Source organism: Natator depressus, chromosome 16 (genome assembly GCF_965152275.1).
Source record: "Natator depressus isolate rNatDep1 chromosome 16, rNatDep2.hap1, whole genome shotgun sequence".
Classification (NCBI taxonomy): Eukaryota; Metazoa; Chordata; order Testudines; family Cheloniidae; genus Natator; species Natator depressus.
Window position 1 is genome coordinate 7,149,398 of NC_134249.1, and position 14,149 is coordinate 7,163,546.

The 14,149-nt window shown below is 44.8% G+C and overlaps 1 protein-coding gene across 1 annotated transcript; it reads right to left on the reverse strand.

Annotated features, from left to right (window-relative positions):
* Positions 1 to 2,500: 2,500 nt before the first annotated feature.
* Positions 2,501 to 13,639, reverse strand: LOC141999793 (ficolin-2-like). The gene is made up of 10 exons (XM_074973561.1): positions 13,512 to 13,639; positions 11,572 to 11,685; positions 10,781 to 10,834; positions 10,482 to 10,517; positions 9,416 to 9,460; positions 8,516 to 8,551; positions 7,303 to 7,430; positions 6,630 to 6,759; positions 5,904 to 6,038; positions 2,501 to 2,769 (listed from the first exon to the last, which is right to left on the reverse strand). The coding sequence occupies exons 1-10, from the start codon at positions 13,591 to 13,593 to the stop codon at positions 2,522 to 2,524; spliced, it is 1,008 nt and encodes a 335-aa protein (XP_074829662.1). The 5' UTR covers positions 13,594 to 13,639; the 3' UTR covers positions 2,501 to 2,521.
* Positions 13,640 to 14,149: the final 510 nt, after the last annotated feature.

Genomic DNA, 14,149 nt, shown 5'->3' on the forward strand with positions numbered 1-14,149 from the left:
GGGGAATCCTTCAAAAAAAAAATGTGGCTTTTCCACGCAGAATCTAGCAGAGATCAGCAAAGCTAGAGTGGGGCCGGGGAGAGGCTGTAGCAGGCCGATACACACCTCTCAGTGTCCCACTGCATGAGAAGGCCACAGACACAACACATCCCACCAGCGGTTCGGTCAGCACTGGCGCATGCCCAGAGGAAACGTCTCCTAGCAGCGGCCAGTGCTGGGCAGGCTCAAACGCGGTGGAGTTTCAAAGGCATTGCAGGGCAGGTGGCCACGGGTCCCCTGGGAGCAGCGGCGATATGTAGGGCGCTCATGTGGGACCAAGTGCCCCCCTCCCCCGATTGGCCTGCTGAGTTGTGGGGCGGGGAGAGGGGCTCTGTCCTCCTGTTGCGCCTGCCCAGCCGGCACGCTCGGCCCCTGTCCCCGGCAGCAGGGCCCAGGCAGGGGGCAACCCACCGCTGCTGCCAGCTCCCCAGCCCAGCTCTCTCAGGCAGCCGCTGTGCTGCGTGGAACAGAGACCTGGAGCGGCCGGTTCCAGCCGGCGTGAGACGTGGCTCCATCCCGCTCTCCACCCGGCCCGGCTGCCGGAGACGGTGACTGAACATGCTCGAGGGGGGGGGCACCGTGGGAGAAGGACAGAGCCTCCCCCCAGGCCCCGGAGAGAATATGGGGTGGGGAAAGCCTAGGCATAGGAAAGTGGGGGTGGCTTGGGAGATACGTGGGGGGTCACGTGCCCTCCCCTTTAGACTGTGCCCCCTCAGTATGGGGGAGGAGCAGGAGTCGTCTCTGCCTGGGAGCCCTATAAGAATTGGGGCTGACGGCCAGGGACGGGGTTAGACACGTGCAACCCGTGCAATGGCAGGAGCCCTGAGCCAGCCAAGGGGCCCCCTGCCATGGCGACTGCGTCGGGTGCTTGTGAAGGTGGGGTCAGGAATCGAGCGGGAGAAGGTAGACGACAGGGGCAGATGAATAGCTGGGGCAGGCTCAGGGCTGCTTGGCCGTACAACGTCTGCCCAGCACAGGCCGCTGCTGTTGTTGGGGGCCTGCAGGAACCCCGAGGAAGAGCCGTGCGCTGAGCCCCACGGCCCACATTTGAATTTGCCCCGGGGGGGAGGACGACGACTCCAAAAGGGTGGCTCTGCCGTGCAGTCTGATGAATGGGACTGGCAATGGCAGAGCCTCCGTTTTGGTTGGAGACCCCCCTCCCCCCGCTGCCTGTAGGGCTCCGACTCCAGCTCTGCTGGCAGCAGCAGCTGTGGTTTGCGGCGCTGACTCCCGCGGTAGCAGGTCTGGCTTTGGCAGGAGCCGTGGTGATGGCTCTAGCAGCAGCAGCTCTGGTGCAGGGCATGGACCTGGGTGGGGCGTTGGATGGGCGGGGGAGCAGAGCAGGAGGTGCAGAAGCAGGGATGGGGGTTGTGGGGGGTGAGGGAAGAGAGAATGTGGGACTTGTGATGGCATATGGGGGTCCACAATAAAAGCCTGCACCGAGGCCCTTCTTTTTCTTCCTCTGCCCCTGGCACAGGGAGAGGGAGATGGGGGGAGGGGGTGGGACTAGGGGTCCAGTCAGCATTTGCTGTTAAATTGTTAAATCTTCCGCTGGGCATAATACCAGCATAAAGAGGGGAGATTATGGCCTGTTCTGCCTCACAAGGCGCCATGGGCTGGGCGATGGGACTTTCTAGTGCAGGTTTAGCCTGAGATCGTCTCAGTGCTCTTCTATTTCCACCCTCACCCTATTTCGAAATGACCCTTCTGCAGCCGCAACGCTTCTGGCAGAGGTAGCTCCCCTCTCTTGCACTCCCCAGGGTAGCCAGGCAAATAATGTCCCCTTCTGCCCAGGGCGCACTCTGCCCACAATGTTCACAATGCAGAGCCAGGCACATTTGGGCTTTAATGCTATTGAACTGTCTTGTGTGTACAAACAAATCTGAGACGTGGAACTCATTGAGCAGCCCTTGCTTTATTGACAGAGGGGAAGGTTCTCCAGAGGCAGACGCAGCATCTGAGGGTAATGAGTCCCCAACACCACAGGAAGAATTGCATGGCAGTGGTAGGAGCTGTGATGATGCTTCTGGTAATGGAATCAAGAGACAGCAGAGCCATGCAGGAGAGGAGACATAACCTAGACAGAGCTGGCTGACATTTCTCAAATTATGAGCTCTTCTGTGGACAAACAGCCTTTGAAAAAACATGAAAATTTTCATGAAATATCACTGATGTGGTTGTAATGTTTTGTTTGGCAGGAAAAGAAATCATACTTTTTTAATGCACAAAACATAAGAGCTAAAATAGGTTAATTTATATTCCTTTGAAATGAAAACAACTGAAAAATTCAATGTTTCCCCACAAAACTATTTTAATCTTTTTTTACCTGCTCTAGTCCTAGTGTACTGCGCTGGGTAAGTGACTATGATGATGTCTGCCCCCTCATGGCTAGTGCATAAAGAAATGATCTTTAGTGTCAAATTCAGATTAATGTTCATTATGACAGGCCGATAACTGCTATATAAGAGCTCAGTATAATTGGCTACACGGGCCTGATTTTCATCTCTGCCATATTGTAGGAGTAGTTGTACCCTTTGGATGACTTCCAGTTTACCCCATTAGCATAGCTTCCATGGGCTCCTCTCAGGTATAATCCATTCAGGTTGGATGTATGACAATCCCTGTACCACCAGGCCCCTTTAAAGGCTTCAGCACAGTTAGCTGGAGACCAGTCGTTGTCACGGTCGTAGGTTGAAAACATCATGCCATTGTGCTCCATTAAAGAATCCCCTGCGGAAACAATTGGGTTTATTTATTACATGTTTTTACAGAGAGAAGGTGGGTGAGATTCTCTTCTTGTTTGTTTACATTTTTACAGTTCAGTTCCCACAGCCCAGCCTGGTGACTCTGCAGTGGGGTTACTAAATTTCTCCCTTTCCAGGCATCAGAAATCTCCCTGGGGTCAGGAGAGAGATTACAGTTCTATTTCCAGTAAGGAACATTTTTTCACCAGGCCATATTCTGAGTGTATCTCCACACAGGATCGGATAGGAAACTCTTCAACCTGTCATGACTTAACTCAAAGACCAAAGTCAAAAAGGTGCTGATCAGGGAAGATCTATTAGCTGATTATGCTGCCCTCATAGCCCATGATGAAGATCTGTTACAAGAATTCATGGACCTCCTTTCAAGTACCTGTCAGGCATTTGCTCTCACCATCAGCATGAAGAAAACGGTTGTATTAGGACAGAGGGTTCCACAAGATCCTTCAATCACCCTAAATGCAAACCAGCTAGAAGTCGTCCAAAAGGTTCAGCTATTTAGGTTCTACAGTGACCACCAACCTCTCACTGTATGAAGAACTAAATGTGCGCATTGGAAAGGCTACCACCACCTTTAGCAGACTAACTAAAAGAGCATGGAAGAACTCAAAGCCGACCATCAAAATGCGAGTGTGCCAAGCGTGCATCCTCAGCACTCTTGTGTGGTGGGCAAATTGGAAGACAGACGCATACCCAAGGACAAGTGATACGGGGAGCTCTCAGAGGGAACAAGAACATCAGGACATCTCAAACTTCACTATAAAGACACACTCAAGCGAGATATGAAGGGATTTGGAATTGATCCTGACCAATGGGAAATCTTGGCAAGTGATCGTAACAAGTGGTGCCATCAGCTCCATCAGAGTATCAAAGTCCGTGACAGGAGCTGGCTCCTGCAGCTTGAAGAGAAAAGAGCCCACAGGAAGCAAGCAGCTCCCAACCAAGATAGATACATTTGCAGCAACTGCCAAAGAGCAGGCAAATCTTGGATTGGACCATTCAGTCACAGGAGATATTGCAAACCAACTACATCAGAGGCTGCAATTCCCACCATCTCTCGTAGATGAAAGGATGCCAAAAAATGATAGTCTGAGCTCAGTTACACCACTATAAATCCGGAGTAACTCATTGTAGTCAATGTGTTCAGTCCTTATGTGTCCTGAAATCAGTTTGCACCATTGTGATGGTATAATGTGAGCCCAATGTGCTCCTAACACTAATAGCTTAGCCTGGAGTCTGTGGAGGATTCAGGATCATAGATTCACAGAATCATAGAAATGTCGGGCTGGAAGGGACCTTAAGAAGTCATCTAGTGCAACCCCCTAGGCAGAGGCAGCCCCAAGTAAATCTAGACCGTCCCTGACAGGTGTTTGCCCAACCTGTTCTTTAAAACTTCCAGTGATGCGGATTTCACAACCTCTGTTGGAAGCCTATTCCAGAGCTTAACTACCCTTATACTTAGAAATTTATTTCTAATACCTAACCTAGATCTCCATATCACAGATTAAGCCGGTCACTACTTGTCCTACCTTCAGTGGACATAGAGAACAATTGATCACAGTCCTCTTTATAACAGCTCTTAACGTATTCAAAGACTGTTACCAGATTTCCCCCCCTCATTCTTGTTTTCTCAAGACTATATACATCACCAGTTTTTAAACTTTTCCTCATAGGTCAGGTTTCCTAAACGTTTTATCATTCTTGTTGCTCTCCTCTGAACTCTCCAACTTGTCCTCATCTTTCCTAAAGTGTGGTGCCCAGAATCGGACACTGTTCTCTGGCTCAGGCCTCACCAGTGGCTTTTTCTGTTCCTTCCTAGGTGTAACTTATTTTGTGCCTTAATCTTTTTGATGTTGTCCTTTCATGGGTATGCTACTCTTTTGTACTTCTCCTTCGCACTTTGTCCACGTTTTCACTCCTTCCTTTCCTTAGAATAAAGACATCTGTGATTTCATGAACACTTTCACCCAAATTGTCTTCCACCTTCAGATTCGCTACCATTTCCTCCCTGTTCGTCAGAATTAAGTCTAAGATGGGTGGTCCCCCCCGGTTACTTCCTCCACAAAATGGTGTCCGCAATACATTCCAAGGACTTGTAAGAAGTTTTTTGTGTTTTTCTTTATTACTTTTCCAACAAACGTCTGTGTAGTTAACGTCCCCCATTACTATATTTATTATCGTTTTTTTCTTTACCCAGAGACTATCAATTGGTCTGCCTCTCATCTACTCCTGCAGCAGAGAACAAGTGCACATATTATTGCTGTATAATTCAACACCTTCTCCCTTTTTACCTTGCCTGTCCCTCCTAAACAAGCTATACCCCACTATACCAATATTCCAGTAATGAGACTCATCCCACCAAGTTTCTGTGATGCCACTTAAGAAGTAAATTTACAATTGTACTAATCCTTCCAGTTTATTCCCCATCCGCCTGGTATTTACGTATAGGAATCTGAGATGTTGAATATATTCCTCTACTGGTTACCCTCTTCTTCCTCCTCTGACCCTACATACCCCCTCCCCCAAAAAATCGAGCCCTCTGTTAAGGTGGCCCTTTTTTATGCTTAGCTGTTGACTTTTGTCCCCTGCCCCTTTTAAACCTACTTAAAAGCCCTTCTCCCTAGGGGGCTTGTGGGTGTGCCTGAGCAATCCTGCAGTGGTGTGTAGCAGACTCTGCATGCCACAGAATATTCCTGTCTCTGATATCCGTGAGTCTGGATGAATAGTTTGCCTGAAATGGGGCTTATCTACCCACCCAGTGACTTGTACTAATCCTGGTGTGCCTACTTAGTTTAATTCAGATATTTCTATGGGGCATTAAGATCTAATTCAGGAAAGCAAACAGCAGTAGCTGTGCCTACCTCTGCTTGTTATTCTGCTTTCAATCCCTCACTCGGCAAGGATATCCCTATTATACTATATGTTCTGTTGTCACTTGACCTAGTGTTTCTCCTCTAATAGTTCAGCAGGAGAATAACTGATGTTTCCTGACAGACATCACCTCCACAGATTACCTCGCCTTTTGCTTCTGCCATTGACTATTCTGCATCACTTTTGCTTTCCATTTTTCCATCTGCCATAAAGGATGAGCTCAGAACCTACCTGCAGTGCCATTCACAAAGGGTCCAACGATCAGCGTGTATGTCTCAGCCTCCCTGGCAATTTTGAACGATGAGAATGTAGCAAATTCATAGTTGTTGTCAAAATCTCTGAGATCGACGCGAAGCTCGTTGGGAACTTTAGAAAACAATTTGAAAGCAAAATGTTCAGCACCTTCCATTAGTGTTTATTACTGTTATTGAATGTTTTTATTGCAGAAGCCCCAAAAGACTCTATGCACAAATCAGGCTCCATTATGTTGGGACCATTATGATCATCTAGTTTGAATTGCCTGCATCACACACATCACAGAATTTCACCCACTGATTCTTGAATCAAGCCAAATATATTCGTATCGACCTTTATGAATTCGATTTCCATCCACCAACCTGACCTCCCTATTAAAAACCTGTTCCATGTTATGCTTTGCGAAGGTAGTTCAGAATCGATGACCTCATCCAGGCTGTAGCATCCCTTATTGCTGTACTGTGGGCGAACCACCCGAGGACAAAATGCTGCTCCAAGAATCATGACTGGATCCAGCCCATCTACAACAGCATTACTGGTTTCAATAGCTTTGTGTGGCAGGGCTGGCCTTTAAGGTACAGGAAGGGGTGTCTGCAGTAGAAGTGTTACCTCTATACCCTGTATCCATGGCTAAAGTGTGGGAATAAAACGTGGTGGAGAAGGTTGTTGTAAGGAAAAAAAATGCACCAGTGACGTCTTTACCAAGGAATGATAACAGATGGATATTTTCGTTCCCCAGCCAGAATTCTGACAGCTGGCTGCCAAAACCTCTTTTGTATGTATTCCAGTCACGGAAAAAATCCACAGAGCCATCCACCCGTCTCTGGAACACCTGCAGGGAAACAGGAGGTTCTTAGTTGGGAAATCCCACGTTCTTTTCCATCCTACATAGAGCAGAAGACCAGAAACTCTGTGACTGTAAATCATTGGATGAGATTTAACATGGTCAGATGTATTTCAGCCTCAGGTGACTATCGCAGAGGGAGGCTTGTCTCAGAGGATCATATTAAATCTTGGCAGCAACAGCATTAGGTTAAAGGATCACAAATTTCAAAATCTACAGCACTGGACAAATGTCCCCTCAGACAGGGTCTTTTAGACTCTAAAGCTCCAGGTTCCCTCCATGGAACCCATTGTGATCACAACCAAGTTATCGCCACAACCAAGGACTAGGGAGGATTAGAAGGGCTCAGGAAGTGTCTGTGGTTTTATTTCAGCTAACCATGGGGAGCTAACAGCTTCAGAGCTTCTGTCCTCATGCTTTTCTGCTAGCTGCAACCCGCTGGCTAAGGGCCAACTCCCATTCTTGGGACAGTAAACTGTTTGTTGTTCAAGGAAAAAACATCCAATGAGCTTCATTATGCTCTGTTCTTACAATCCATCCTCCGCCATCTGTGTCCATGTCACACAGCACGGTCATGGCTTTACAGTCACTAGGGTAGATGGTGTACCAGCCGCTCATGCGGATCCCTCTGGCTAACAGCTCCTTGCAGTTCTTTGCTCCTGGTTGAAAGAAGAATTGAAATATGTAAATTAGTTGTATAACTCTCCTTTGAATAGGGATTTATGGGCTGCTTTACATTGCACTGAGGGCCAGATCAACTGCAGAATCAGGAAACTGGAAAAGAATCTTTGATTCACCATCTCCTCTCCTCCCCACTGTACTGTTTGGGAATTGGGTAGTATCCCTTTAAATAGAACTCAGAGGGATCACACACTATCTTTGGAAGCCTACCACAGCAGTGTATGTACCTAGCGAGGCTTTTCATGCTCTCTGTAGTTAGCAAACCAAATGATTTAGACTCCAGTGTACCAATCTGGTTTGTATTAACTTTGTTTGGAAGAGGAAAAGATGCAACCACCTGCCTAACCCCATCTGTTCAGTGTGAGACCAGCTCAACCTGAACAGGGGATTGGCTCAAAGCATCTTAAAAACTCATGGAAATTGAAATGTGCACAAAGATTTTTACTGGTTTCAGAGTAACAGCCGTGTTAGTCTGTATTCTCAAAAAGAAAAGGAGTACTTGTGGCACCTTAGAGACTAACCAATTTATTTGAGCATGAGCTTTCGTGAGCTACAGCTCACGATGCATCCGATGAAGTGAGCTGTAGCTCACAAAAGCTCATGCTCAAATAAATTGGTTAGTCTCTAAGGTGCCACAAGTACTCCTTTTCTTTTTAAGATTTTTACTCTAAGTCCCCATGCAGCCATTTTGAAATCTCTGTGAGTGAGAAGGGCTTTGGGTTATCGTGTGACTTGCGTGAGCACTCACCCCCCCCAAAATATCAGATACTCACAGGAATATTCACATCGCAGTTTGTAAGTGAACCCATCGGCTGAAATGTATTTCCACAAAAGATTCACTGGCCAATTGCTAACAGCAAAACACCTTCATTTTAAAAGATCAAAGTCTCCTTGCTGATAGTTTGAGAACAGCAAATGGTGAAAATCACGTGTGTGGGTGGGTGGGTGGGTAGTGTGGGGTGTTTTTTTTTTCTTTTGTTCAAATTTGTCTATCTCTAATGGCTTTTGATGTATGGGTCTCTGGATGGAATAAGATGACATTTAGTGGTCTTAAGAAACTCACCTTTCTTACACTGTCTGTCTTCCAGGTCTTCCTCCACTAGTCATGAAAAGAAACACAGTAGAAAGTGAAATGGAACCAGAAAACGTTTTACTGTCTTTTAAACTATGTAACTGGCCAACAGTGACAGCTGGGATAGCAAAGTACTCGTTATCTTGAAAATGCACAAGACAGGTTTTTAATTGTGAAAATCCAAGTGCTAATGGATTCACACACATCTCTGATCTGAGCCTTCCAGCCTGAACCATCAAGATAGCTCTCATTAGGTAGCTAATGCTATTTTATAACCCTCTCATGAGGCTCCTACTTGCAGGGCTAAGAATTGGTCCTTAATAGACAAAGTTAATTGCTGGTCAGTTTGTAGGAGCAATGCCCACTAAGTCAGGGGAGTTGCTTGTGCTTACGCTAGCTATAAATTTGACTCAGTATTCTTTTTTAAAAAATTCCAAGCGACAACGGGAGAATAACAGTTAAATAAAGTACTGGTAGAAAAAGGGTCGTTCCTTTAACTGGACATATAAATAGGATCCATTTCTTGTGATTCATACTCCCCACTCCTGGTATGTGGGAAATATAAGGAGGGGTAGGAGAAAGTAACCTTCTCTAGGATACACCTCCAGATCTACAGATTTCACTTACATTTCAGCTGTTCTCTCTCATACCAAAGGTCATCTGGCTAGTGTTGTTCCGGATGTTACAACACATGGATGGCCACCTGTTTTTATAGGCACAGCTATTTCTCTCTTTATAGAGCCCAAATCTTACAGGAGGATCAGTGAGTTTGATATTGTGGACATGGTAACTATTCAAGAAACAAGCTTCTTCAGCCACTTAATTTTTAGTGCTGCAAAAATAGAACTGAAATGATGTGTTCAGTATAAAGGAGAGTGCAGAGGGTCTCACCAGGTGTTCCGGGGACTCCTGTAGCTCCCGGGGCTCCTTTATCTCCTAAAAAAAGAACTCAGAATAAAATCCTTGTTTTACCTGGAGGTCACCTCCATAATTCACCATCTCACTACAGGAATCGCTTGGGTTTAATTCTATGGAGGGGCTAGTTCAAGGCCTATGTATCAGCTACACTCCGCACAATCTGTTAAAGTTGGCGTTTTGTGGGACTTAAGTGATGTATGTTGCCAACTCTCAGGATTTGGTCATGAGTCTCATGATAATTATTGTTTTCCTTAAAGCCCGAGCTCCTGGGGTCAAGTGGATATGACATGATTTCAGCCTTTGGTCTTAAAGAAAAAGTAAGTTTCTAGCCCTTAAAGCTATGGTGAATGCTTCAAAATGTGACCCCAGTGCCCCCTAAATACTCAAAAAGCAGAAGGCAAATAAAAAGAACACCAGATCTATTATTTTTACAAAAAGAAAAGGCGTACTTGTGGCACCTTAGAGACAAAGGTGCCACAAGTACTCCTTTTCTTTTTGCGAATACAGACTAACACGGCTGCTACTCTGAAACCTGTCATTATTTTTACATAATCTCATGATTCTAAAACGAGTCTCCAGATTTTTTATGAACCTAACTTAAGTTTTGGGGTTGGCAGTAGTGCATTTATCTTATCTTGTCTTCTGCATTGACTGAAATGAAATAGGCTTAGGCTATGTCTGCACTGCAGTTGAGATCTATTTCCTGTGACTGCATTGGACCTCATGACAGATCAGACATTATACTTAGAGCTGGGTGAAATTTTTCAAGATAATATTTTATGCAGAATTTTGAAATGTTCCAACTCTTCATTTTGGAACAACGCTGTGTTTTGTCATTTGGCTATTAAACAAAAAGGGGACATTCTTGTTTAACCAGAACCAATTTCATTTCAGCTTTTTTGTTTCGCAAGAAGCTTGAAGGAAAACTTGTATAATGAAACGGAGCAGGGGGATTGTTGTTCCCAATTCCTCTATCACCGTGAATAGCACCAGAATGTGCCCTGCTCTGCAGTGAGAAGAATCATCTGAGGTCTCTTACCTTTCGCTCCTGGGTGGCCAGCAGGACCTCTTTCTCCTGATTGAACAAAAAATAAGTAAGTAAAGACTGATCAGAGATAGCGAGATCTTGACACTGGATCAGAACTGAAGTTCTGTTACAATAATAAACCCTTTATTGTCAAATATAGAGTGAGGGGAAGTTGTGGTGGTTTTTGGAGCCCAAATATTATAGGAATTGGTGTTTTATAACTAGCTCTAATTGATATTTGATTAAAAACTTATTTCCTGTTCTTAGGTCACCTATAGGAAAACACAGTTCTCTGCCCTTTGTTACTTTACCTTTTGGGCCAGTTTTCCCCTCCTTTCCGGGGATCCCGGGAGGTCCCCGTTCTCCTGCAAACACAGAAAACTGACTGAATATTTTCCAAGGTAGCATAAATACTGAGTACATAATTCCCACCCACCACCCCAACCTGGAATTACAAAAACTCATCTGTGTCGAAATTCAAATCCTGTATCTGCATCTGGCTCGCTGAGTCCCTGATCTCACATCAGGATTCCCTAGCATGGACTCTTACATGGAGGCCCATTGAAGTGAAAGGGACAAGCATATCTTGCTGCCAGGTGAGAACCAAAGCTGATAAACAACCATTTTATACATGCTACCATTAAAAATGTCACGGCTCATGACAATAATCATGATTTCCTCTTCTCTAGCCCCCTCATCCAAACTTCTCAGAGCGCTTTTCACAGATCAATGAAATGTGCCTCAGATAACCTCTGGGAGGTAAAGGACCATTATCGCCATTATATAGAGGAGAAAACTTGAGGCTCAAAGAGAGTGACTTGACTAAGGTCACACTGCGAGCCAGTGATAGAGATGGGGAAAGAACCAGAGGACTTGGTTGCCAATGTGACACCCCAAAGGGAATGGACAGTATTTCAGAGCTTGGTTATTCTGAAGCTCCAATCCCTTGCCATAGGATATGGGAGATGCCATGTGAGTTGGCCAGAGTTTCCTCATATCAGGGTTGAGGGGAATCTCCAACATCTGAGCATATTACAAAACTAATTCCCATTTACATCAGCACCAGTCATGTCTGATTCCCATTCAGTGCCTGGGAACGTACCTTTCATTCCTACATTTCCTGGGTATCCTCTGGGCCCTGTGGCACCTGGAATTCCAGGGAAGCCTTGGAGAATGTAGAGTTTATCAGTACTCTTGTGACCCACTAAACTCACCTCTGGGGAAAGAAATGAACCCATAATCAATTATTGTTAGCTTCTCAGGATCTGAAACATTCTGCAGAAATCTAGAGGGATAAACCCAGCAAATGAGAGCCTAGATAGTTCCTTGATTTTCTTTTCTCTATTAGTGATAAATTCAACATTTTCTTCAGTTCTTTGCATTTCAGAGACAATGCACTAATATTAAAAGTTGGGGGTTGTTACTATTAGTCTTTGTTTTAAGTTATAGTGTAAACAAAAGTTAAAAAGAAGTTATTAAATATTTGTATTCAAAGAAATCACTTCACACTTAATTTTGATGTGCACATCCCTCTGCAGTGTTTGCAACCTGACCATTGCAGCATTGTGTCAGTTCATGAGAATCTTTCAAGGAAATTACCTACAGAGAAACAGAAGCCCTGGAATGAGTTACCTAGGGAGGTGGTGGGATCTCCTTCCTTAGATATTTTTTAAGGTCAGGCTTGACAAAGCCCTGGCTGGGATGATTTGGTTGGGGATTGGTCATGGTTTGAGCAGGGGGTTGGACTCGATGACCACCTGAGGTCCCTTCCAACCCTGATATTCTATGAAAAGCAGAATGAAATGCAGAGGAAAAACAAATAGCTGCCATTCAGTGAAGAAATTGTGCAAAAGTAAAATAATTTAAAAAACAGTTGTTCTTACAAGCGCAGGAAATACATTTTAAAGAACTAAATATGTTTTTTAACCTAACAGCCCCTCCCTATATTGTACACATTGTGAGATTTAAAATTATTTATAGGGACATCAGTGGAGAAAAATAGGGACATACCGGTCAGCTCTGTTGATGTGGAAATTTTTGAGGTAACAAAATGTGGACATGGGTAATATTGCCTGTGATATGGGAACTCTACCTCCTAATCTGGAACATTTGGGCATAAATTGTACATAGCAACTAATTTTGAAAATGATCATGAATGTAAGGAGATGAAACGTGAAGGCAGTACTGCTCTGAAATAATACATTAATTTATGCATAAGATGGCAGAGCCTGTATTCAATCCTTCTTTAACAAAGCACCCATTTCCTTCAAAGAGACCATTTGCCTGAATGAGGTCTGCACAAATTTGACTAAATCTTGCATAAGGATCACAGGATTTCATGATGAACTAAAATAAACCTTCAAATGCTGCTGGATTCTCAACCCAAAGCGCAGAAATGAAAGTGCTGACATGGAAAGAGTTGTATAGTGGATTTGTGGTGATAGATACACAACAGTTGCAATTTCATAAATCATCTTAATTTGGTAAACATGAATTTTTAAAAGCAGAAGGATCTTAAATCACAGGCTCACTCTGAGCTTTGAAGATTGAGATTTTATTTTCCAGAATTTAGCTCATCTTTCTGTGTGGGTCGGTCAGTCACCAGATTAGAAAGGCTTTGGCCCCAATTTGCAAAGGAGATGGGAGCTTTAGACAGAGAGATTCCAGCAGCAATATAGGGAGGTTAGAAGATAGTAAATGAGCATGAGGGAGAAGAGGTGAAGTCAAATTTTGAAGAATCTCAAAGGAGACAAGAGACAACATTTTCACAACATGGTTTGCAAAAACTGTGTCCTATTTTCTGAACACCTCTCGTCTGTGTTGTGCACTTCTATTGATTAATTGATTGATTAATTTCTACAAAGGAATTTTGTACAAAGAAACTGTTCTTTTTATCATTTTAAAAGCACCATGAGCAGACAAAGCACTTTATAGATGTATAGGACAACAAACATTCCTGAACAGTTCCCAGTTCTCCAGGGTCCAGGTTGGCAAGAGCCACAGTATGAAACGCTGTTGGGAACAGGATTGTCTTTCACTCACCTGGGCAGGTGTCCTGAGCCTGACAAACCATTGCGGCTAGACAGAGTAAAGAGAGGAGAGTTTTCTGAGCAGTTCTCCCCATGGCTGGTGCTGGTCTCTGCAACGGCAGATCCACTTGACTTCTCACCACCTCTCCTCTCCTTTAGTATTTCAGTCCCTTTAAGCCTTTTATATGCAATAACAATAGAGCCTAGAGCAAATAAAGCTCTCTGCCTCTGGCATCTCAGCACCTCCTTCCCACTCTCCACATTCCAGCAGTTTCCACTGGGAATTTTATGCTGCAGCGGTCACAACTGGAGCTGATTAAATGGCCCGATAGGACACGTTCAATACTGGACTAGCAGCCGTTGCTTCCCCCGCACAGCAAATGCAGTATCGTGCAATGAGGATTATTGAACGGAGCCAGTCTGAATCTTTCCTCACCAAGTTGATTCCTGTCAATGTGTCTTCTGAAATAGTAAAATAGGGTGCCAAATAATGAGCCCAACTGACTTTCTCCATCCCTTCGAAGCCCCCTGTTGGCTTCAGTGGGAACCTTTAGGAGAACAAGGAGAGCAGGATTGGGTGGATTTACTCGCCAGCTGCTCTATTACTATGATGTGTATGACAGTAGCCACAGGAGGCCTCGTGTCAGATTG